Source organism: Ursus americanus, chromosome 15 (genome assembly GCF_024610735.1).
Source record: "Ursus americanus isolate L20-20 chromosome 15, mUrsAme1.1.p, whole genome shotgun sequence".
Lineage (NCBI taxonomy): Eukaryota > Metazoa > Chordata > Mammalia > Carnivora > Ursidae > Ursus > Ursus americanus.
The window spans coordinates 3492856-3519211 of NC_142141.1; the positions used below are offsets into that span (position 1 = coordinate 3492856).

The window sequence follows — 26356 nt, forward strand, 5'->3', positions numbered from 1 at the left end:
ATGGACTGGGTGGGTCTACCATTGTCTGTGTTCTGCTCCACCCCCACCCGCCCGGATCAGGTGCTCCGGTGGCTAAATCATTCCTGCCTGTCACATGCCAAACTAGGCCATCTCATTGCCTTCCCCTAGCTTCCTCTACCCTCTTCCTGAGGTGGCCACGGAAATTCAGAGGTCCGTGTTCTCCAATCTGGCCGCAGTCCCTTGCCTTGGGACACCTGCGGGCAGCTGGGGGTGGCGCGGGGCTGAGCCGCGCGATCTTGCAGGCAATGCTGCACCCTAGCGGCGCCGCTCAGAGCTGCAGCTCCCGCCCCACGGGAGCTCGGAAACCGGGGAGCCTGCTTGGAGCTGGCAATGACCCTGTGAGGCATCAAGCCATGGCATTACTCATCAGAATGAACTTGACGTTTATCTGATTATAAAATGAATACAGATGCATTCCAGAAAATCTGAGACACAGGGAACTGTAAAGAAAATACAGATTACCGGTAAACCCAGAGATGACGGTTAACCATTTCGGTGTATATCCTTCTAACATGTCTTTTATACATATCAGTGCATTTATTAGAAAATTGGGATTATCATACATAGATGTTTTAAAAATACTATTTATTATGTCCTGAATTCTGAAGCAGAAGAAAGTCTGAAAAATCTGAAAAGCATAAAAGAATTTAAAAATCACCTACGATCATCCCACCATCCAGAGATAGGCTTCCTCCTCAGCTTAGTTTATTTATATCTGTGACGTCCGGTTGCTATTAATCCACTTATCTATCTTGCAAGAATCCAAATCAGAAAAATGTTAAAAAGTTCCCAGGGGAAAATGTATTCTTGTATTTTAGATTACCTCACAGTACAGTATCTTTTTTTCTTCCTGCCTAGCAATTTCTCTGGAAACACCCTCCAACCTCCCCCTTCCTCCAGCTTCTGCCTGACACATTGCATCCATATGGCTCCCATGGGAGTAGCCGGGCCTCCCATGAACCCGACTGTGTTCATCTGTGGGATTAATTCTTAGCAGTGGAATTGCTTAAAAGAGGGCATGTGCTTTTGTAAGTTTTGATCACTACTGCCAAACTGTCTTGCAGAGAAGTCATAGCGACTTGCACACCCACCCGCAGTCATGAGTGCCTGTTTCCCGGCAAGATCACCAGCACAGTGTTGCCAAACTTGCAGCCCCGGGGATCACACATTTGCAGTTTAGCTCCAATGTGCTGGGCGAGCGTGCACCGTGCCAGGCACCGGCCGGATGCTATTTATTAATACTCCCGAAGCCTCGCAAGTACCCAGTGCGGGAAGCAGGGCTCTGCTCATGCGACAGGCGAGGAAGCTGAGGTGGAGACTGCTGCTGCCTCAAGGCACAGACCTGAGCTGGATTCAACTGCAGCGATCACCCCAACAGCCACCCAGGGGCCCCACCTTGGACGGATCAGAATCGCTCAGAGGGCTCGCTAAAGTTGGCTGCGCCCTCCCCTTCAGAGCTTGTGACTCAGTGCTTATGGAAAGGGCCTGAGAACATGCATTTCTAGTTCCCAGTGATGCTGCTGTGGCTGCTGGTCCGGGGACCACATTTCGAGAGTCATTGCTCCTCACTCTTACTCTAATCCGGGACTCTATCTGGAAATGACCTCGCTGACCTACGGGTTCCACAACCCTTGTGTGCGTGTGCGGGTGCGTAGGCGGGAATGGGAGTTGTCTTCCACAGTCCCTTGAATGAACCCAGTTAGGTTTGTGGCAAGTGATTCCTCTTCTTCAAATCTGTTTCCCCACCTTTGAATGGAGAGGAAACCCTTGGGGGAAATATAAGGAGTGATGAATGGAAGAAGGAGAAGCCGTGGCCGCCCACGTCACGCCCACGTGAAATGCAGTGGGAAATAGTCGAGTGTGACAGGCCTGGACTGAGATGGCGGTAGGGCCACTGTGTGATACGAGACAAGTTGGTGCACTTCGCTGAGCCTCAAAGTCCTTCTCTTTTCAGAGCTGGGGATATGACACTTAGTAATCTTGGGGATTAAATACGTATCCTCCCAAGTGCTCTTTCTGCTCCAGAGGCTTTGGGGGGTGGCTTCCCCAGTGACAAAGGGGTGTCTCCATAACGATGGATGCAGCTCGCTTGCTGACAGCCATTTTCCCTCTCACTTTCCAGGGACGATGTTTGTTTTGGGCTCCATTCCCAGAAAATCTCACATTCCCTGTTCTTTCCACATCCTGGCAATGACCTCCTCTTTATGACACACAATGGGTTCTTTTCTGCAAGGAAATGGGAGGACGCTTTTCCAGACTCCTGGAAAGGGTCCAGTGTGAACCCGTGATCACGTGGGCCCTCGGCTGGTACCAACTGTTCTAGGTGCTGGAGACAGGTCAGTGGGCAAAAGACATCCTGCCCTCGTAAGCTTATTGATACTGTGTCCCTAAGAGTGTCAACACCAAGCCTTGATACTTTCTTGGGATCCGGTGAGGGGCAAAACATGCAAATTCATAGAAAATTGTAAGTTGATCTTGAAAGGGGCCCAATGACGCTCAGATGTCTGGGAACACCGGAGATATGGCTCCAGCCGGAACTTCTCACGCTGTGGCGTGAACAGGGCTCCTGTTATCCTGCAGGTTCTGGTTTGGTAGGTCTAGGGGAGGGGCCCAAGAACTTGCATTTCTAACAAATTTGGATGTTCTGGTCTATGGACCACACTCCGAGTATCTATGTTTGAAGGGACACCTTATATTCATCACTACGAAACATAACCTTATTTTTCTTCAGCTTTCAGTGAAATTCTGCATACACAAAGGGAAAATTAAAGTTATTCGAGTGTTTCAGTTGTTTACATTTTTGGAGAGGGCTGAAGGTCTGGGCATCGGACCTCGGCTCCCACTGTAGTTTCCAAGTGACCAGACGTGGCCTTGAGTTTGCGCTTCACCCCTGGGGGGCCCGGTTTTCTCATCTGTGAGCAGACTTTTCCCACCTCTGTCTGATTCAGGCAAAACCTTAATTGCTGGACATTTTAACAGGATGGATTCAAGTGTCTCCATCTGACCATTTTAATTGGATACTTTTGGTTGGGTTGTGGGTTATCTCTGGGGAGCTGCTGGGGCTCTAAAATCTTGCCACGAACACTGATAAACTGGTACTCTGAACGCACAAGCAGTGTCTCTAGAACAAATGAGTATATGCTGGGCAGCCATTCACGGAGTGTTGACTATGAGCCGGGCAACGTATTAACTGCTGTGCAGGGATGGCCTCGTTCATCTTTACGACGGCTCTGTGAGGGGCTTCAGTTATCTTCTCCAGAACCAAAGCAAACAAACAAAACTGAAGGTTATGGAGAATGTCAGTCGCCCAAACACATATATTTTAAAAGTGGGTATGACCAAGATTATCCCGGCTCTGTCTGACTTCTAGACCCAAGCTCTCGAAGACAGTTAACTCACTCCAGTGACGAACAGGGTTACCACAGCAAAACAGATGCGGAGACAGGAACAAGAAGGTTAAAGTGCTCAGTCCTTTATGAAGTCTGGTCAAAAGGCACTCCCCGACCCTGGGTTAACTGAGATTTTTCTTGGTGAACCATGCCGGGGGCTAGCTCTACAACAGAACCTGACGGACAACAGGAGCGCGAACTTCCCTCCCCACCATGCGCTGTGGTGTTCATTGTCAGCATCTAAAGCAGAATCACACGTCCCCCTGTGCTCTTCTCGAACATTCCTGGAATCACACTGCGTGGGGCTGGGAGGGGGCACGTGCTCTGTGCATACGGTGTCCACCGAGGTCAAGACTGGGAGCCGGGACAGGAAAGTATAAGACAAAACTATCGTTCATGAGGAGTTACTGACGGTACCCAGATGTTAAGTCTGAACGAAAGGTACCATCGACTGTAACATAAAAACTGCATTACCCTTTACATACAAATAAAAGAGAGAATTTACTTTCATTCTGAGTTTATTTAACATTTCATCCAGTTGAACTGAAATAATACATTGATTCCAACACTGGCGAGACACTGGGCTAATACTGAAATAAAAAAACTGCCAGTCCGTAAATGCGCACAATCATAATTCTTTATAATGTTAATAGAAATACGAATAACTATTTACCTTTATAAGCTCATTGCACTTCATGTGGACTTTTCTCCAGAAAAGGTATTTCTAAGAGATCGGCAAAACTGCCAATCTTGGTTCATTTGTTCCTTTTTATAAACCACGATTCAACGATACAGTTAATAATTCTATATAAAAGCATCAAGAGTTGGAAGCTTCAATAAATAATGTTTAAAAAGACACATCTCCATGTTCGTTACCCCTTCCTGGTATGTATAAAGTTTCGGTTAGTTCATCAATCTTCAGGCCAGTTGTTGATTAATCTCTCAACGAAGGTTACGATTCTGAGATGGAGCTACCAGTTAAGGGGACTGGGGGGCAGAATTCTGAGATCAAGTGGGGCAGGTTGTGGGGGGGGGGTTCGGTTTCTCCTTAAAAGCACCCTTTCAGCACCTCATGGAGATCTGCCTTGAATTTCAGGCTCTTACCACTTTTTAAAGAGACGTGTCTATGGCAACAAAATACATCCAAGGCCAGAATGTCACGGAGAAGCTATTTTGCCTCAAATGGTTTAAGACAGTAAATCTAAATGAGAAAATTCTGGTGGCACAAAGGAAGGCTCAGAGTGGCCCCAAGCTTCAGATCCATTAATCCTTTCAGAGAAAAGAGAAACACGGACACAAGGCACGCCATTTTTTCTTTATGAGGAAATTCAGTCTGGTCACATTGTCTGGAAAAATCTGTCAAAACTAGCTTCTACATTTTTTTTCTCACTTACAAGTCTCTGAATTACAATTGAATGGAGTGGTCTCAGTCAACAGAACCACCACCTAGAATATGCCTTGAACATCTTCAGACTTGAAACATCATCTGTTACATTAAATATATGTGAAGCTACTACAGATGATGTAAACAGTGGTCCATGGGTTCCTTACTGTCACAGGGGTGGGGTGTAGTACGCAATATTCAAGTACAATTCACTCACTCACTGATTCACATACACATGATTTCCGCATCTTTCTGAGAGCCAAAGAGGTCTATGAGAATGATAAGAAGAGACATGTAGCCAGCTGGAACTGTGCTCTCACTTCTAAAAAAATCAAACAAACCGGATTCAACCCAGTCATACAGCATTGGCATCGAATATGCCTCCAAAATGTGACATTTGTACATTTCAGTTATTTGATGATTCGATGTAAAGAATTGAATAGCGGGTCAACAAGTGCAAAGTAAGATTAACTTGAAAGGAATGTGAAACAGAACAAACTTAACAAGTGAACTAAAGAAATCCACCAGCAATGACTGCACACAGCTGCTGACAGCAGGGGGGCACATCGCACTTGTCTATTACTGTGACTTTTGGGAAGCAGATGGAAGAGCTTTTTATCCCATAAATCCAAAAGATGCCTCATCTACTTTGGGCTGCTCACTGCCCAAAGTGGAAGCAAATGTCCTTAATACTTACGAGCCATTTTTTACAGCTTAGGCTCAGAGCTTTTGTATTTTCCCCAATCGCTGCTGAGTGATTTGAAACAAGAATGGGATAAAAATTCAATATTTCAAACAGATTTCCTTTTCACTCACTGATAATCAATACATATTTATTGAGCGTATACTGAACATCTACTCTATGCCTAGCACTGCTTTTTAAAACTCTGGGTGAGGGCTGGTATATTGTCTTTGAAAAACAATTACTATAAAAGCTAGAGGAAGGGTATTTCTGTAAATCACATCGTGGTTCAAATGTAAGGGAGCCAATGGGTGTTGGGCACCTGGCCCTACCAGGTGCTGTGCTGTAAGGAGCAGCTTGACTCTAAAAGGCTAATGTGGGTCTTTAAAAGGCTTCTGTAACGGGAGAACCCAGGCCGAACAGGCTTTTCCTCACCAGGTTTGCAGGAGGCGGGATAAGCTGTGGAGTTTCTTCCGCTACTTTACAAGCCCTTATTAAAGTATACACGTCGTAATTCGGGATAGGTCTCCTGGATCTTGGCTTGCAACTCAGGCTCCAAGCTCGTCACAGACATGGAACTGGGATAAGGGAGAAACGACAGGATTATTACACGAGCAGGCAACTAGAGTCCTGTTAGAAAAATTCTTCCCCTGCCTTGAAATGGAGTGCCTGGTTCTTTTTGGAAAATTAATTGTTGCTAATAATCAAAGAAATGCACCTTCAGAGCCCAAAAATTATTAAAAGCTTAAAAACTGTTCATTGGTGGGAAGAAGGCGAGCAAGGACACTCTCAGCCCCTGATGGTACTGGGAAGCACTGTGTGGTAATGCCGCTTCCCCAAGGAAAACAAAATAAATGTTCACCATTAGTAAAAAAGACATATGTACTTAGTGGGATTTTTAACACTAAAAATTCATTTGCACGAATATGCTTTTCTCCATTGTATGATAATAAATGCTTATTGTAAACCTTTTAGAAAATACTAAACACTACAAGAAAAAACCATCACTCAGTTACACACCACTGAGTGATGACCTCCGTTAGTCTTTGCTTTATGCATTTAAAAAAAAGTACTTGAATGTCTTATATGTGTATATGTATTAAAGCTTGGTTTTTTGTTATAAATGCATACTTATTCTATGAAAGTATGAAGAAAAATTGTCCAGAATGCTTACTACTAGAAAACCTGGTAATATTTTGATACGTAATTAGTCTTTTAAAAAAATTGTTCTGTAATATAGTTGAGATGTGGGAAAATATAAGGTTAAAAAAAAAGGTAGGATAGGGGCGCCTGGGTGGCACAGCGGTTGGGCGTCTGCCTTCGGCTCAGGGCGTGATCCCGGCGTTCTGGGATCGAGCCCCACATCAGGCTCCTCCGCTATGAGCCTGCTTCTTCCTCTCCCACTCCCCCTGCTTGTGTTCCCTCTCTCGCTGGCTGTCTCTATCTCTGTCAAATAAATAAATAAAATCTTTAAAAAAAAAAAAAGGATAGAGCTATATAAAGACATGTAAAAAAAATAAAAGAAATATTGTGAACACAGAAAAAAAGTACCACCATGGTTACGTTCTGCACAGTAGGATGTAGGGTGGTCTTAAAATGAGGCCGCTGATAACGATAATGGCTTTGACTTATCGATCATTTGTTGGACCAGATATGATGCATTTTCATCCTTGTAAGAACCCTGAAAGTCAGGTATTATCCTAGTTTTACAAATAAGGAGACTGGAGGGACACTTGATTCAAAACCGGGTCTTTCTCGACCCAAAAGCCACGCCTCTAACCAACACGCTATACGGCCTCTTGGTCCTGTTTTTCCACTGATCTAGAAATACTCATAATTACTATTAATATATTATAAAGGCCAACTCCGATTTTGGAATTAAAGTTATTCAAACCTCCTGGATGGTGGGGAAACTCTCTTTTTTAAAATCTTCTGGGAGAGTTTGTTTAAAACTGGAGTAATGTGTTTCTTGACAGATGTGTAAACTCCACCTGTAAAACCACCTGGTTCTCGTGTTTACTTTGTACGAAGACGTTTAAATACTTCAATTTCCTTAATGTCGATATGCCAACTCAGACTTTCTAAGTTTTCAGCACTGTTCATACGTTTCCAGGCATTTGTCCATCTGCCTCTTTTCAAATCTCCAGATGTTGACAATACTTGTAGTAATATTTGTAGTTATACCATCTCTTCATTCACAACAGTTTTCCTTTTGTTGTGACTGACATCACGATGATTTTGTTACTATTTGTTACTGTTTTGTTGCTATTTTCGAAGAGCCAACTTTTGACTTCCTGGAGCCTCCTCTATTTCTTATCTCCTTCCTTTGTCTTTCCCTGCAGTTTATTCTTTTTGTTCCTTTTTGACCCGAAGCTGGACATTTAGTGCACTGATTTTCAGCCATTCTTCCTTTCTAATATATACATTTAAAGCTATAAACTTCTCTCAAAGCAACGCTTTTGCTGTTTCCCACAAATTCTGATAAGGAGCGTTTTCATTATTTCTCATGTGTGCAGGAGAACGGAGAGCGGTGACATATTTATACAACGGACTATTATACAGCAGTAAACAGTGAACGAACTTAGCCTCATGCAATAATGTGGATGAATCTTAGCTACATGATAGTGAATGAAAAAGAGTGAGTAGCAGAAGACTATATATAGTATGACGCCCTTGCCTAAAAAGTTCCCGAAGAGGCAAAACTAAACAACATTGGGAATACACACACACATACATAAAATAAAAAATTTTAAATGCAATTGTATTATAAATACAAAATGCAGCATAATGGTTAAATCTGCAGCAGGGCGGGGTACGGACTGGGAAGAACCTACAAAACATATAACTTATTGGCAATATTTTTCTTTATGAGTGGGCAGTGGACGTGCATTGTATCATTAAAGTAAACGAAATAGGGTCATGCTTGGAGGATGGTGTGCAATGAACCAAAGAATAGGAGTAATCCTATTCTATCCAACTGATGGGTAAGAAACAAAAAGAAAAATAAACAAATGTCTAAGCAAAAACCCAGGAATGCGATTCACTGAAACCAAGGCCTATATAGGAAGCCCCTTTATGGGTTTTCAAATCCTTTAATCTCAAAATTATAACAGCTACATTTATTAAGGGCTTACCGTGTATTAGATGTTCACATATACTATTTCTAAGTCACTGAATACAAGGTCAACTGCTGGACACTGCTATATACTAGAGAAATAAACTTCTCTTATGCTAAGTCCTGAGCTTCTGGGGTTTGAAAAGTAAATAGGTGTAACTACCCCTCTTTGGATTTGAGGCCATGCATCTGTAGTGGGCTTAGAGAATAAATTCTGAAGGTCCTGCCCCCTCCCAGGGGGTATGGCTCCAGGCATCAAGGTAATTTCAAGGCTCCCTCTCCTTGAGATTTAATGCCCTATTTGAGACCAGCAGGAGTCAAAGACGGATGTGAAAGAGCCAATAAAGGAGGAGTTCTTGATCAGGTGGAGTAGACCTGAAAAAGTTAGTTCCAGTACACCCCACCGTCTTTGAAAGCCTCAGGTATGAAAGACCCTGTGTCTGGGAGCTGTTGGTGCAGGGGGTATTACAAAGGCAGGAGCCTGAGAACCCTTAGACAAAAGCAAAACAACAATGCTGCTCTCTGTGCTTTCACGTCAGATCAGCAAGAGGCTGAAGACCCAGATTTAGCCCATGCTGACTTAACGCCCATCAATCCAGTTCTTACATCAAGCGAGATTTAAGGGTAGCTTGTGATGAAAGTACGCAATATGGATTTTAAGGTGAGAAACTGAGTAGGAAGAAGGGCAGCAAATAAACCACCTGTTGAGGCTAAGTGCACATAACCGCTATCCTTGGGGTAGACCTTAAACTCGAGTGTGTCTGTGTTACAGCGGCACCGGCCAATGGACTGGATGGCAAGAAGCCATATTTAAATGTTTTATAAAAGCAAATTCGTACCAGAGTTAACCTGACTCTTACAAAAAATAAAGCATTTTCAAATGTAATGGTAGAGCTGGATAAAGAGAGTTTTGAAATTAAACAGATGTGTGTTTGACCTCTGCCTCTCTCTCTCTTCCTTTTAGAGACTCGGCTTCATTAATCTTTTTGAATCTCAACTTCCCTTCAAGTGAGAAGGAGTAACAACACCTGCGTCTTCAACTGGTTTTTAGGATTAAAACTCGTGATCATTCTGAAGAACAGCAAATACATACCTTTTCTGAGGAAACAGAGCACAACACAGAGGTGTGGCAAATACCAAGCTTGAGAAAAGAAAAAAAAAGACAAATCAGAGCATTTTCAAATGGATGAGTTTCAGATTCTTCTATTTTACTTTTGCAACAATCCCCTTTCTTTTGAGCATTGTATTTCCTTATAAAAATATGTTCTGTTTGTGTAATTTTCTTACCAAGGACTGTCAAGATAATTTTTTTTTAAAATCAGAGAAATATCAGGAGTTTAAAAAAGAATCACGCAAATAGTCCCAAACATTGTAGGTTTCTCTTCACTTCTGGGTAATTTTTGGGGACGACAAGTTCCAGATGTCCTGCGGTGGTCTCACTTTCAAAACTGGGATCCCACATTATCTACCCGTTCCTTCACCTTTCATATGCTGTGTATTTACTTTTAAAAAAGAAATTAATTACATAAAAGTAATTCCACTCACCAAAAGCCAACTAATCCAACTTGTATAGGTGCGCTCATCCATGGGAACCTCTGTGTTGAGAGAGAAATTACTTTGACTACTTTTCATACAGGCTCTTAGAGACAATTTCTTCTGCTGGTTAATAGGGAGGAAACTCTCCACGTTACAAGCTCCAGATTAGTGAAATTTGGGGGTAACGCTGCAACAAGCATGTTAGTCCTGACTTCCTGCAGCCTCCTTGATCTGTCAATGAATGCACATGCAAAGATCAAGCGGCTTCTCAGTTTTGTCTCTTGCACATATCACCTGAGAGATGCTCGGCCCTGAACACGTGGAAGAATCATCACCTCCCGCTGCCCAGGTTGGAAGACACACAACCTTGTACTCAACTCTCTGCCCTGCCGCCTGGTTCCTGACTGGGGACGGGGCAGGCAGAGCCCAAGCTCTCCAAGCTTTGGTTTCCTTATCTGCGAAATGAGGATCACAACAGTGTGTGGGAGACGTGCCACGTAACACGCGTCAAGCACCCAGGATGGTGACCGGAACGTAGCCGAAACCCAGCAAACATTTCCCTCCTTCCCAGCAGCTTCCCTTTTTGGGTTTAGTTGTTGTCAATATGGTTAAAACTACAGCTGGCATAGAAAATTTTTGCCTGTCGCTTTTTTTTTTTTAACGGACATGAAGGAGTTGGTTGGTCTTTTGGAGAATAAGCACGGTTAGATTTTTAGTTTTCAAAAAGGAGTGGTACCAAAACATGCGATATAGAGAACGATGGGACAGAGGGCTCTAGAAACAAGGCCCCTGAAACAGCGGCAGCCGAGTCATGAACTGGTTGTTAAGAAATCAGCCAACTTAGTGCAGAGTCACCACAAGTTGTTAAAAGATCATGATCCCAAAGACGCTTGCATGAGAGGCGTACCCTGGTCCCCGAGAAGACTCCTCCGGCGAAAAGGTACGTCACGCAAGTTAACGTGAGAGGAGAGAGGCATGTACTAGAGAGGAAGGGAGAAATGTCACCAAGAGGGGACAGACCCACCCCTCAAAGGACAGCAAGAAGAGGACATGTTGTATCTTGGGTAACTGGCTCCATGTGATGATGACGGATTTTCATAAGGAGATGTACATCCTCGCCCCGGCACTTTCCAGACGTGACATCTGCACTGGTGATGAGAAGGCAGACTAAGTACTGAAGGAGACTTTGTGGAGGATGAACTTGAGCCCCTGAGAGCGGCCTTCTGATTTCAAGTGGACTCTTGTCTGAAGCAAACGGGGCTAACCAGTTACCCCAGGGAGCAGCTGTGAGTGATCTCAAAGAAGGATGCGTGAGAGCGGAAGGCAGACTGTGGCTCGTGCCGAAGGTTCTGACGGAAAGGCTCTGAGTAATGACAAGGATCCTGGAGAATTCTGACTTAACCCAACCTGGATGCCATCCCGCAGTCTCCTGACTCCTCTCCAGCACCCCCTCCACTTGATTCGCCCCTACCTCTTAAATAGTACTTCACAGGAGACTCAGTGAGCTGTGGGTGTCTGGTCTTCCCCTACATACTCACACACTTAGAATCGTGCAAACAGAGGATACGGTAAATGAAAGTTTCAATGAATTAAAGACGGCAATCATAAGTGCAAAAGATAAATATTCAATAAGGTAAAAACTCAAAAAGTTAATGTGACTCTGAAGTCTTCCCTCCGCCAAGATCTTTTTTCTAATAGCTTTGCTGACATACAGTAAACTGCACATTTTTGCTGTGCACAGCGTACGTTTTTATACATGTATTCAGCTGTGAAGCCATCTCCACGATCAGGGCCATGAACATACCCCTCACCTCTAATGCCGTCCTTGTTACTTGTGCCCTTGGCAATTCCTCCCTCCTTCCTAAACCCTGCACCCCATCCCCTGGCAACCTCTCCTCTCCTTTTTGCCACTATGTATCAGTTTCTGTTTTCTAGCATTTTATGTACGGTATCTATTCTTTTGTGTAATTGTTTGGAGATTCATTCGGGTTGTGGCATGTGTCAATAGTTCATTACCCTTCCTTGCTGAGAGAAGTACTCCCTTGTACGGATACAGCACCGTTGATAATCTCTTCCCCTGCTGATGAACGTCTGGGTTGTTGCTAGTTTTTGACTATTGCAAATACAGCTGCTGTGAACCATTTGTCTTTTATGGACATAAGCTTTCATTTCTCCTAGGTAAACACCTAGGAGTGAAATGGCTGGATGACATGGTAAGCATCTATTTCACTTTTTAAGAAACTACCAAACTATTTTTCAAAGTGGTTGTACCATTTCTAATTCCCACCAGCAGGACAGGAGAGTTTCAGTTCCTCTGCGTCCTCACCAACACATGCTATGCTCAGTCCTTTTGATTTTAGCCATTCTTGTAGGTGTTCAGTGGTAGCTCATGTAATTTTAATGTGAATTTCCCCAGTAAATAAAGATACTGAGCATCTTTTCATGTGCTTATTTGATATAGATATGTGTTAGGTGAAACGTCCATTCAAACCTTCTGCTCATTTTTAAAACTGGGTTGTTTCCTTAAATGAGTATTAGAGTGATTTGTATCTTCAAGATATAAATCCTTTATCAGATGCAAGCTTTGTGTAGATTTTCTCCCAGTCTATTTGTCTTTTCATCTTTTATAGTTTTCAAAAAACAGAATTTTACCATTTTGATGAAGTCCAATTTATCAATTTTTCTTTTGTGGACTGCCTTTCCTGTTGTGTCTAAGAAATCTTGGCCTAATCTCGATCTCAAAAATACTTACTATATTTTTTGCTAGTTTTACAGTTGTCGATTTTTACATTTAGAATCTATGAACCACAGGAAATTAATTTTTATATATGGTACAGTCAATTCCCTGTACAAGGCCTGCAAGGCAACCTGGCCATCCACAAGTCTCCCAATAAGCCGTGCTGTGTGTCCTCTCTGAGCTTCTGCAAAGTGTGTACCCTTGACCCATCCTCTTCAAGTCTCTGCCACGCCCTGCAGTTGAAGGAGACACCTCCTCTATTCCCTCTGTGCTGTAACCACCCAGTGTTAGAACCACTGCCCTGCACCTCTTCCCATCACTGTGCTATACGGTCCCTGCGAGCAGGGCTCAAGCCCCGCGTCTACGACTCAAGCACCTAACACATTGCCTGGCATGTAACAGGCACTCAGCAAAGGGCAGCTGAGTAAATAAATAAATGAGTGAATGGATAAATAAATGCTACCCTCACATTTAGTTAACAGAAAGTCCTGAAAATCTACAGAGTAGACAGAGCAGTCTGCTTTTATTAAAGGGACTAGGGAAGAAGTAGAACTTAAGGAATGCGGAACCATTATCTGACCCAAACCATATTAACTTGACTTATTCCCAGTGAAAGTACCAGCAAGGCAAAGAGACCACAGGAGCTATTCTTCAAGAATACCATTCTTGGAAGGGCCAGATTTCCCGCAGTGAGCTTTTTGGTTTATTGCAAAGATTTCTGTGAGTCACCTGCCCACCGCTGGTGCTTTTTTCCAGCACCGCACTTGGGCAACGACACGGTGTAGGGGGAGGGATGAGTCATACTAAGCGCTCCGCAAGCTCAGTGCTAAAAGAGCCAAGAACGTTCAATTTGTTTCATGTTTGCAGAGGAGGCTGGTCATGTCCAAGGTAAAAGCCCAGATGAGTACACACTTGCAGAGGGGCACAGCCAGCCGGGGGAGCTGTGGGAAGACTCAGGGGCCAAGCGAGGCCAGCATTACCCACGTGGACGTTATGAGCTGCTGGACAATGATCTCCGGAGCCTCTCTAAAAGGGGCGTGGTAACGCCTGCCTTTCCCGATGCGCGTGAAGGTGCTCTGAAGATGGAAATGTATGGATATGAATACAAGCCACCCCTGCCTGTGTTTTAGCGGCAGCTAGACGCTCGGTTAGGTCCTACGGAACACTCTACGCCGGCAAAATGCAGTATCGCAGGGTAAGGCCACGCCGTACTTGGGGAGCGGTGTGTGCGTACGAACAGCTCGACAGTTCACCACTCCTTTTTCAAAGCAACACCCCCTGCTGAGGCCTGGAGCGGGACAGCTACCCCAGACCCCCTGTAGCTGGTGAGACGCTGGGACCGAGCGTGGACTACTCTGACCACCGCTCCCGGCCCTGCCTCGGGGTTCTGAGGCCACTGGCCTCTCCCAGCTCCAGGTGAGGCCCTTCGCTGTTGGAAAGTGGGGCAGGCAGCGGGCTGCTTTGTGAAGGACAGGTGAGGGGGCACACTTCCAAGTTCTCACTGACATGTACGGTATCAAGCAAAGCTAAAAACGGCATACTGAGGTGGGGGAGGACAACACAATATGCATTCAGTTACTAAGGTGAAAAAGCCCACAACGGAGTGGCGATGGGGGACTGGCTGCTTGTATCGTTTGCTGGTTCCTTCACGTAGAAAATGCTATTAGGCTGTATGTGCAGCAACTTCTAACCGTCAGAGCAAGAAAATGATGCGAGATGCTCAACTAGGTCTTCTGTCCAGTGTTTGTCGCTCAGAGATCAGAGAAACTCCAGCAACTTTTCCAATAATGCTGAGACCCCAGGAGTGCCAAGGCACAACTGCTCTAGAATAATGTACCAACCTCATTTTGTGTGTTCCCCAGGGACCTAACTTCTCAGCATTAATGGAGCTTCAGATGCAGACTTTCTCACAGAATTTCTGGAATCCCCAGCCATGGCCAGGATACATGTTAGCGGCCAGAGTGTGCCCAAGGCCCACAGGCGGGAGCCCGATGCCCACAGGCCAGAGCCAGACTCTGCAGGATAAAGTACCACCCGCGGGGGCAGGTGGCGAGATTCGGAGCCTCTATCCAGAGGCAGGCTGCGGAGACCCTTCTGGTAAAGAGGTGCTGGGCGGCATTTGAGAGGCAGAGAGAAAAGATCAGGGAGGCCTCAGCCGTGGGGATGCTGCTGCCGAAAGTGGCCTCCCATCTGCTTCCACGGTTACCTGCAGACTCACGACAATCCTAACCTCACCGCACTGCGGGTGAACGGGCCACACTTACGACTCCCCTCTTGCAAAAGCTGTCGCTTCTACATCAGACAACCTCACATCACATGACGATTTCCAAGCCCTGTCACTGACCTAGACATCTGGTCTTGCTTCCAAAACCCGAGTTTTGCTTCAGTTCAGTGGGGGTGGGTGGGTGGGTTAGGTTTGTTTTGATCCTCCTTGGCTCCTGAGGTTGGCATGTCACTGCCTGAGGAGCTAATAACCACCGGGTGAGTCAACAGGTTGCCTCGGTCAACACAGGCCCTCGCTGAACTACTACAACCCTAATCGTAATGGCTTCCCAGATCGAGAGCCGGCAGAGAAGAACGCAGGGCATCAGGTCAACGTCTGCAAGGTTATGGACGTACTGGGTAGACCCCTTACTACCAGTAAGCTGGAGAGTGACGCGGACAAACCCCATTTAAGTTACTTCGATAGGCTTCTTCCTTCAAAGCCTGAATCACTTCCCATAAGTAAAGCAGGGATGGAGAGAGGAAGGAGCACTCGTTTTTCTCAGATTATCTGAAAATCACAGAGGTGTCAAAGCTGACGCATTCCAAATGTGTATATAATTTGGTGGCTTTAGGATATAGTCACAGTTCTAGTAGATAAACTAATCCATTAGCAGCTTTTAAGAGTTAATCCTTTTCTAAGCTTTGCACCAGAAACAGATTTGGGCAAAACTTGGTCATCAATTCTCAAAAGAAGAGCTTACTGAAGTAGGTAAAATGTTAGTGCACGATGACACTTTGGTCTACACCAATAGCTTTACTGCTTCCTTACATGTAACTGTTCTGAATTTGGGGACAGTGCAGTCGCTGCAGAGCCATGACGACACTCTGCTGCACAATTCCCACCGACCCACCGATGTGTAAGACTCCTAGAGGAGGACGCTCAGGGAAAGAATTCTTCCACGTGCCCAAAGCACGCAGCACGCAAAAAAGAATATGAGAGAAGGTGCTGGAGAGACGGTCCCCCTTCCCTAACATGGGGTTGGTGCAGTGACAGGTGACACCCTGGCTACATGGGTCAAATGAGGCACTCAACATTACTGTTGCCTCACAGCAGACTTTCTGGCTTACTTTCCCAAGAACATTGTTACATGAGAGTATTTACGAAGGGTTCACTTGGTGTTGACCGTGGCTTTGCCTCTGGGGTGCACGGGGAGTACAGGGGTCAGTGAACACACCCGCTGCACTTTTAGAATACCCCTAATCAATGGAATCATTTAGGAAGTGTGTGGCTTGTGAACTACGTCCGTTTTTGAAGCTTTATATTGTCCCCTCGATGTTACAGTTCTAAGACCCCAAACAATTCACCGTAAGAGAGCTGCGGTCTGCCCCACAACATGCCTGTTCCTCCGGCGAGCGAGGAACCCGGCTCCTTCCTCTTGGCAGATGTAACAACGCACGAGCCAAGTGAGTCACCCTGTTCTACCGAATCCCTCTGGTGAAAGAACTGGAAAATGACGGTGATGCACGAACACTATTGCTTTAAACCGGGAAGCCACAAAAAGCAACGTAGAAGCATCGCGAGTCCTTGGTCGCAGTTTCATCCTCTAATATTTTCAGACCTTGAAGGGAGGTGGCTGGTAGATTAATGGATCAGTAGATATGATCACCAAAGAAAACTACACCGGGCACTATATTCAGGGTCCTACAAAGCTACTAGTCCAAACTGATGGTACGTGTAGTGACGTATAAACACATCACCCCAAGTTCACACTCACCTCTTCATTACCACCTGGCTGGGCACCCAAGGGATGGCTAAGACCAGCTGTAACTGATATAACCTCTCAAGAGGAGCGGGCAGCCAGCCGCCTTCATGTACGAAAGCTCTGTCAAATATCTGAGATCGGAAGTAAGATGTTCCCGGAAACACCTTTTTATTTATGTAAGTGCCCAAGTGCCAACGGCCTTCAAATTCTTTACTCGCTGTGCCGGGAATATTCTGTATTGTTTGAAGTCTGAAAAGGAACTGAAAGGATTGAGACAAAGATTAACGGAACTGAGGCTTACCTTTAGGAAGGCTTTCTTCTCCAAAGTGTTCATGATAAATGGAGGGATGGCTGCAAGAGAAGATAGAGCCATTTAAATCTTTAATATTTATTTTCAGCTCACATCTTTTTCAACCACTTTACAAAAGGCTTATGTTACTTTTAGGCTATTTTCACACTGGCAGAGCGAAATTATTTGCAATAATTCTTTAAAATACTTCAGCACTTAAAAAAATTAAAAACAATGCAATGCTCTTTACCAGCTGGAAAATTTTATAATCTTGAAGAGAACTTTATATTTAACTTTAAATATACAATAGTATAAACACCCAGAACTTTCCCCTTCTGTGCTAATTAAACAGATGCAGCCTCCTCCAGGCATCCATCCCACGTGGAGTCCAGTATAAAGATTCTGCCTTAAGAAAAAGAGTACTGCCTTGAGGAACAAAAGTTACCTAACTTCTCTGAGCCTCAGTTTTCTGTTTTCCTCATCGATAAAACGGGGAGAATTCTACCCAACTGGCTGCGATGGCTGGAGACAGTAATGTACGTAACACCTCGGGTAGTGGTAGTTCATTTATTATTTACTCACAGTTTCTATCAGACCCAACTGTCACATCAACCACTTCCATCTGGCAATTACCTCTATAGATTTCACTAGGACAGAAAGGCTGTGTTTCTTCTCTCGGGACTAATTAATGTTTAAAATAACCAAGCCTCTAGAAATGGATCCACTGGGCTGGCTGAACTCCAAAGGGAAACCTCATATTTCAAAATGAGAAAGAACAAAACCCAAACCAAAAGCAAATGCAGGGTAGAGGCTGGAGCTGCCAGCCTGACATCGGCAGATGTGGAAGTCCGGGCACGGCGGGCGTGTTGGGGCAGGCCCCGCAGCCCCTCGCAGGTGAGTGACGGCGCCCCCGCCCCCACAGCGCGCACCGCTGTCTCCTGAGGGCGCCAAGGGGTCCCTTTGTTCAATCCATCCACGGTGGCTAAATCACATAATCCCAATTATCTGGGATTACGACTGATGCCACTACAATGTTCCTCAAAGTTTTCCTTCAGGCCCTCTTCTTCAGCTTTGCTTACCCACTCCTACTTATGCGCTGGTGAGACTCACAATGACAAAAAGAACTTAAAGACAACCAAAGATAACAGCAGGACAACCTGACAGCAATTGATTACGTGTGCTTCTTTTGAGAGCTTGGTTAATAGCCAAGTGCTTTTTGTGGTCAGTTTAGATGATGAAATTAATCCTACTAACTTCAATTTTTTTTTTTTTTTTTTTTTTTTTTTAACAGAGCACTAGACTTCCCAGGGCCTCTGGTTTCTGAGTAAGTCTGAGAATCTTCTCTCGACCTTTGGTCTGAGGGCAGCTCTAGGAAGCCCTAGGAGAAGGCCAGAGATTCTCAGAGGAACTACACACAAAGCAGATTTTGGCTGTGGGTCATGCTGACTCCAAGCCGTGTGGACAGAACTGAGTAGAAGCTCGGCACACATCTTGCAGCTGCCCTAACCAACCCAACTTGGTTTGTGCTCCAAGGGTTTCTAACTGATATAAATAAGCTCGGCAGAAATTTCTCTGATTCAAGAACTTTTAGAAGTTTCTTCTTAAGAATTATGAAAATCAAATTGTTTGCCTTCAAGTTCTCATCGTCCATACTGTCACTGCTCTGGGCCAAACCTGGCCCATCCCTGGCCTGCTACCGCGCGCCAGCCTCCTGGCCAGTCTCTAACCATCACTCTCGGCCCTCTTCACTCTGCTCCCGACACAGCACCCGGCGTCGTGCCACTAAAGCCTAAGGATTACCCTGCTCCGCTGCTTAAACTGTGCTGCGGCTTCCCACCCCACAGACTCCGGCCGGGGCTCGCCGACAAGGGCTACTAACCCATGCCCGGGGCTGCCATGAGAATCCGGGAGACGACTACTTGCGTGATGGCTTGTTTTGCAGCATTGGCCGACTCGCCCAAGCGGTTCCCATTCTCATCTGTGACGGGAATGCCAACTTTGAGTTCCCTGCCGAGCAAAACACAGGCAAAGAAGTTCACAGATGCCTTCATGAAACAGCTGGAAACAGCACTGGGCTATGGAAGACCAAGTCCATATTGAATCCAAATACCCATTCGAGTGTCATTTTTGGCACTAACAGGTGTATTTTTATTTTTTAAAGATTTTATTTATTTGAGAGAGAGAAAGAGAAAGAGAATGAGCAGTGGGGAGGGGCAGAAGGGGGAGAGAGAGAGAACAGCAGACTCCCACCGGGTAGGGAGACCAACATGGGACTCGATTCCGAGACCCAGAGACCATGACCCAAGCTGAAGGCAGATGCCCAACTGACTGAGCCACCCAGGCACCCCTAACAGGTCTATTTTTAAATACCATGAACAAGTCTAATCCTTGTGTGATAGGCACAAAAGTAAAATAACACGGGGCGCCTGGGTGGCTCAGTCGGTTGAGCATCTGACTCTTGATTTCAGCTCAGGTCATGATCTCAGGGTTGTGGGATCAAGCCCAGCGTCTGGCTCCACGCTCAGCACAGAGTCTGCTGGAGATTCTCTCTTTCTCCCTTTTTCTCCCTTGCCCTCTGCCTCTCCCCTTGCACGCTCTCAATCTCTCTCTCAAGTAAATACATAAAATCTTAAAAAAAAAAAAAAGGTAAAACAACACTAGTAAACTCCACGAAAAAAAAGTGTTGCATTTTTAATAACAATATAATTCAAAGGGTGAATACGCTTAACTTAAAGATAAGGCTAATTTCTAGGCTCACATGTAAATCTGAGCAACCTTCCAAATGAGACAAATACAATACATGACATTACTAAGTAAACTAACTGTACTGACAGGAATCACCAGTACACGGTACCACTGGGTATTCAACTCCAGTTACTGACACTAAAATTACAGCTCCCACTCCTGTGTTTTGTTATCCATTCCAAAATGCTTTTTCCTATTCTTTTTTCTTTTTTAATTTTTGCCAGTCCTATAACATACTTCTGAAAATACAGATTAATATTATTTTAAACCCGATAAGACAGTGGGGGGTCACCTATTTTAGAGAATAAACTTTCTGTGCACAGGTCTTCTCTGCCCAGCTCTAGAACAACTAAGTGTTAGTCTGAGATATATGTTTCAAACTTTTTCTTACAGAGAAGTAGAAAGAGTATTCTAACCCCCCACATACTCAGCAGCCTACTTCAATAATTAGCAACTCATGGCTAAGCTTGTTTCATTAATGGATCCATCCCTGTGCCAGGATAGGTTACTTTGACGCAAACCTAGGGTCCCATATAATTCCATCTGTAAATATTAAAACGAATTGTTAAAAGTTTCAACAAAACTAATTATTACAGACTCTACTCTCAAGCGCCAGTCCTTTCTAAGACCGCATATGAATCTTACCTTTGCCTCATTAATGGGATATTAATGCAATTAGCAGCAGCTACGGCCGCAAAGGGAACAAAACGTCCTATGAGCGGTGAGACATGCTGCAGAAAGAAAAATCCCAAGAAGGTTATCTTACTTCACCCGTATGACTGAATGCAAATAATTATTTCTCCTTGAAAACTGCTAAAAACACAGAGTCTTACTGGTACGGAAACTGAGGCCAGGAGTACTCTGAGAACTCGTTTCCTGGTGGTGGTTGTCAGTTTCCAGCACGGGCGCACTGGGACAAGACATTGGCCAGACTGGCCCGGCTGATGGACTGGGGGGCTCTGGAGTCGCGGGGTCTGGAGTTCAGGCAGGGCGTCTCCGCCTCTCCAGAGCTGTGGGTGTGGGCACACTCCTCGGCACATAGCCTCTAGCGGCCAGTTAGGGTTGGGGAGCACTGAGCATGTCAGACGCGGTGCCAGGGACAGGCCAGGGGCCTGGCAGAGGTTGCTGGTGACAGCCCTTCCGAAACTCACTGGAAGACCCAACCAACGGAGGCGGGCGAAGATAATGATGGTAATAAGAAAGCCCCAGGACTTGAACTATTTTGAGAAATAATGGAGAGACTTGGAGCCAGGCGGGTGAGAACAAATTAGGAAGCCTTACTAGGGAAATAAAAATCCAAGTACCTTGGTTAATGCGTTGAGTCCTAGAGCTGTTGCTACGGCACCAGTTGTCGCGGAAACGTAAGCTGTTCCCAATTCACTGAAAAGAAAGAACAGTGCGTGAAAAACGAGTGCCTGTCAGGAAACCTGGGTTCGACGTTTTTTGAGGAAATGAGGGGACAATGTGAAAGAGTGATTAAGAAGGGAGAGCCCACAAAACGCCACTCATTATCACTCTACAAACAGACAAACGCAGACTGGAAGCAAGCAGTCCTTGGAAGAGTGGCCTTCCTTGCAGACAAGCCGGCCACCAACTATAGCAGCGGCTGTAGGGAGTAGGTATTGGGGGTACTGAGGGGCTGTGAGCGTGCAGGGAACAGCATCTTGGCCTAAGAGTGGGCAGCATATGGCGTAAATAAAAAGTACTTCTCAAAATGGAAATACACATACTGAGTGTAAAACTGCCATGTTGCTGTTCTTAAAATTATGACTTATTGTATCGAAATACTAGAAGTCCATCTGCAACAGGCAGTTAAGCACAGCTGTTTTCTCTTATTTTATTTTTTTTAAAGATTTTATTTATTGGACAGAGAGAGAGACAGCCAGCGAGAGAGGGAACACAAGCAGGGGGAGTGGGAGAGGAAGAAGCAGGCTCCCAGCGGAGGAGCCTGATGTGGGGCTCGATCCCAGGGATCCAGGATCACGCCCTGAGCCGAAGGCAGATGCTTAACGACTGAGCCACCCAGGCGCCCCGTGTTTTCTCTTATTTTAAATAAAGTTTTAGGGGTGCCTGGGTGGCTTAGACAGTTAAGCGTCTGACTTTTGATTCTGGCTCAGGTCATTATCTCAGGGTCGTGAGATCGAGCCCCGTGGTGGGCTCTGTGCTGGGCATGGAGTCTGCTTAAGGTTCTCTATCCCTCTCCCTCTGTCTACCCCCTGCCTTGTGTGCTTTCTCTCTAAAAAAAAAAAATAATAATAATAATGATAATAAATAAAAATGAATACGTTTTACTGTGTGGGCTGGAAGAACTGAAGGTGTGACAAACAGTGCTGGCGGCAGACTTCCAGAGCCTTCGCTCCATGTGGGGACAAGAGAAGACTATGAACTGTCAGAAGCCGTTTAAACCGACAAAAAAGAAAACACTTTGAAGTATTCTCCAAGTTTGAACTAAAAGTTTTGGTTCACTAATCACTTTAGCCTGCCCAGTTTCTTACAGGAGGCACCATTTTAAACCTATTCACCTTCCGTTTGGCTCTACGGGCGGCTTAAAGACAGATCCTAAATAAACGTCCCCGTGGTTCCTGCAGAGATCACAGTCTTGACGCCGCTACTTTTGATGTTGTTATTAGGCCACAGGCTCAGGGTAGATGGGCGCACAGCCTGTCGTCTGCCACGGGCCGGCCCTGAACTGCCTGCCTTGTGTTCCGCAGGGGGAGCCTGAGGGTGTGGGGGACAAATCTACCTACCAGCGTCCCTAACAGCATGAGTTATGTCTGAGAAGGGAGGCTGGACAAGACGGGCATCTGGGTGGGAAAGAAGCAGAAGAAACGCTACTGGAAAATATGCCCCATGATATTCTGAACGTCAACCATTTCTACGCCACTGAACCGAATGCACACTGGGGAAGGACAGCGAATGATGAACTCTAACGGTCTTACTTTACAGTGAGGGGAGCGTCTCCACTTCTGTTGGTGTAATTGACCACGGCGTTGAAGGACTGGTTGATCCACTGCCAGAAGAGCACCGCCGGTGCAGTCCTAAAACAGAGTGGTCCATCACATACCGGCCATTGCCGGAGACCTAGCCGCTGTGCAGAACAGAAAACGTCAACACCAGTAACCACAGAGGAGACGGACTGCAGAAGGAGCACGCGAGGTCCGAGACCCTGCGCTCCGCGGCGAAGGCTTCGGACCTGTGTGGCGGGGCAGCTGGGCACCCTCTGGATCTCAGCATCTTCCTCCTTCTTTGGATACGGGTAACCCCAAGCTCAAAGGGCCACGGTGGGGATCAAGGCATCCTCCTTAAATTTGATCTTAAATCTGTAGAGAGCCTGGCGTACACCAGGCACTCAACACATGTCAGGCCCCCTCTCTTAGGCAGAGAAGCAAGCTGTGTGCGGGGGAGCAGCCCTGATCCCCCTAACGGCTCGTGCAAAAGCCTCAACGTCTGCGCCTACGGCTCATCTGCACGCACATCTGCGTCTTACGAGTTGACTAGAAAGAGAATTTGCTTAGAGACTTTTTAATTGTCTTTCTCCATCTCATTTCCTTTTGGGTGTTGAGAGTTAGGGAAAAATTCAGTCTCCTTTGAACAACAAAGAGAATACTATTTATTTAGCACCAGGAAAAGTTAAAACAACCCCCTAGACAGTTGCGACATTTATACAAAATGGAACTCAACGTGAAATGACATTTATTTCAATAAAACTATTTATATACCAAAATGTACGTTAAGCTTCTGCAATATAAAATGAACTGTTGTGATGTTTCCATAACTTACCTGTAAAATGTCATCATACAACCTGTGATGGTCATGTTCATTGGAACCTGAGCTGACATTCTTCCTATCAAAATCATCTTCTCACCCGTGTCGGGATGAAAAGCTGAATCATAGACGTACTTTGCTCTCCATAATTCATTTTCCGTAAGACCTGGAGGAATGATTCCTTGCCTAGGGAAACAAGAAATAACAAGGGAACCGTTCATTTCCAATATCTCACCAGTGCTCTTAGAGACATGTAGCTAGAAAGTTTTTAAGTTTACCCTTACCTCAAACAACTGTGCCTGCAGTGGAATTTTAGTACAAGAGACGGTAAACACAATGAACATTTCAAACCCACATATCGCAAATGGTCTGTAATTTTGAAAAACAAAAACCTATCTTGTATCTTAAAGTATTCAACTTTGAAATATTCCTTGTTTTAAATGACATATTTAAAAATGTATTTTGAACTTTGCAAACTCTATATTTTCAACCAATTAGACAAAAGCTGTGGCAATCAAGAACATTAATTCATTTTTATACCGACGGTTTGAAACCCTGGATTAGAAAGGCTCATTATTTTACCTGATCAAAGAAACACAGGTTCATGGCTAAATTTAGAAAATACAGACATTCATCAGTGCAATTAAAACCACTCAAGCCTCTGAGTGCCCATTTCCACTGATGCTGTTTTGCGAAGACACGGCCCGGGTCTTGCAGGATCTGTATTCGCCACTTAGGGTCCCTATTACCGCCACCCTGTTGTTTTATGACCCTTTTAAAATGAATACTATTTTGTAAATGCTTTTCTGTATCTTTAGAACTTCTTCTCTATCACCTATACTGGGTTAAATAGTGTTCCCCCAAATTCATATCCACCCAGAACCTCAGAACCTTATTTGGAATCAAGGTCTTCGTGGATGTAATGGTTAAAATGAGGTCATGCTGATGAGGGGGGCCCTAAATCCAATGACGGGAGCCCTTACAAGCCAGCCACACGCAGACAAAGAAGGCCCTGTGACGACAGAGACAGAGGCGGAGATTGGAATAACGTCGCTCCAAGTCAGGGAGCGTCAGGGAACGCCTCGGGCCACCAGAAGCTGGAAGGGAGGAGGAAAGGTTCTCCCGAGAGCCTTCAGAGAGAGGTGGCCCTCCCAACACCCTGGTTTCGGACTTTAGCCTCCAGAACAGTAAAATAACACTTTCCGTTGTTTGAAGCCACTCAGCTGGTGGTAATTAGTTACAGCCGCCTTAGGAAACGGAACTAACACATCATCCTTTTAAATGCTCCAATCTTCCACCGGCGACTATGAGATAGTAGATTATCCCGATCCCTATTACTGGGCACTTTAATTGCCACTAATCTTTTCATTTGTAAAGGATGAGGACGTCAATCTCCTTACAAATAAATCTTTCCCTGCATCCAAGATTAATCAGAAACAAACGAGTACATTGGCTGAGACAAAAGTTATGTAAAATACTGAGGCTGTTAATGCACCTTTTGTCCTTTCTCTCCACTTGAGTACGTCTGTCGATCAGCAGCGGCATCCCCACTGTTTAAGCGGCTCCCATGTAAACGTGACCCGCTGTGGGTGACTCTTGTTAGCCGTGTCATCTGTGCCCCTGAACATTTTTATCTGGATGTAGTCAGGCAGGAACAGACGAAGTCTTTGCCTAGAAAGGCCTGACCTGCTTGAGGGTTATACAAATATTCGCCTCTACGTCTTGCACTTTCGTAACAGGTTTTTTTTTTTAATTGTCACTGAGGTTTTTAACTCATTTGGAATTTATCTTAAGATATGAAAATGTGAAACTTGCTTACCTTGACTTCCCCACTGGCGGCTCCGCTACCCTAACACCAAGATTTAAACGCCATAGCCCCCATCATCAGTTGAGATTCTTTGAACGCTGGGCTTGGTTTTGGGGATTTCTAGAGAGTTCCTACTATCTTCAGCTTGTGGGGCCGATGCCCACCTCCAAATGACAATCCATTCTGTGCCTGGTAGAACAGCAGTCCCTCCTCTCTCAAAAGTGACTGAGTTATGCTCATTACTTTTTCGGACAATGCTTAGAATTATTCTGTCAATTTTATAGGTGAGCACAATTATATTTGGACCAGAACTGTATTGATTTAGAGAGAATCGACACTTCTACTGTACTAAGACTTTCCATCCAGACTTACTGCACGTTTCTCCAGTTATCAAATGCTCCTTTTAATGAGTGGGCTTGGAACTGCTTCACATTTCCGGGTAAGTGTATTCCCAGATATTTTATTTATATCTATCTATCTATCTGACGAATGATATTAAAATAATATTGTCTAATTGGTTATTGCTGGTGTATGGGAAACTGCTGACTTTTTTGTGTAGCCCACTTGTCATATTCTCTTTGTTCCATTGTTTTTTTAGTTGATTGGTGAGAAAAATCATTTGCAAAAAAAAAAAAAGGAAGGAGAAAGAAATTGTCACATTTTTAATATTTGTACATCTTCTTTCTTTTCTTTTTTTTTTACGTCTATTTATTTAAGCAATCTCTACACTCAACATGCAGCTCAAACTCAGGACCCCAAGTTCCACCAGTATGTCAGTCAGGCACCCCTCTTATTTCTTTTTAAAGGTTTTATTTATTCATTTGAGAGGAAGACAGAGAGAGCACAAGCAGGGGGAGAGGCAGAGGGAGAGGGAGAAGCAGACTCCCTGCTGAGGTGGGAGCCAGACGTGGGGCTCGG

At 45.0% G+C, this 26356-nt stretch overlaps 1 protein-coding gene across 2 annotated transcripts in view; it reads right to left on the bottom strand.

Moving 5' to 3' along the window:
• Positions 1–3910: 3910 nt before the first annotated feature.
• Positions 3911–26356, bottom strand: part of SFXN1 (sideroflexin 1) — a 36897-nt gene continuing 14451 nt past the window's right edge. The window contains exons 3-11 of one of the 2 annotated variants that reach the window (XM_045803665.2): positions 23647–23817; positions 22806–22904; positions 21171–21246; positions 20512–20597; positions 19001–19128; positions 17134–17183; positions 10137–10186; positions 9685–9732; positions 3911–6054 (exon numbers count right to left, since the gene is read on the bottom strand). In XM_045803665.2, coding sequence (XP_045659621.1) covers positions 5958–6054; positions 9685–9732; positions 10137–10186; positions 17134–17183; positions 19001–19128; positions 20512–20597; positions 21171–21246; positions 22806–22904; positions 23647–23817 — 805 coding nt within the window. In that variant the 3' untranslated portion in view covers positions 3911–5957. The other variant, XM_087867805.1, reaches the window with a different exon arrangement.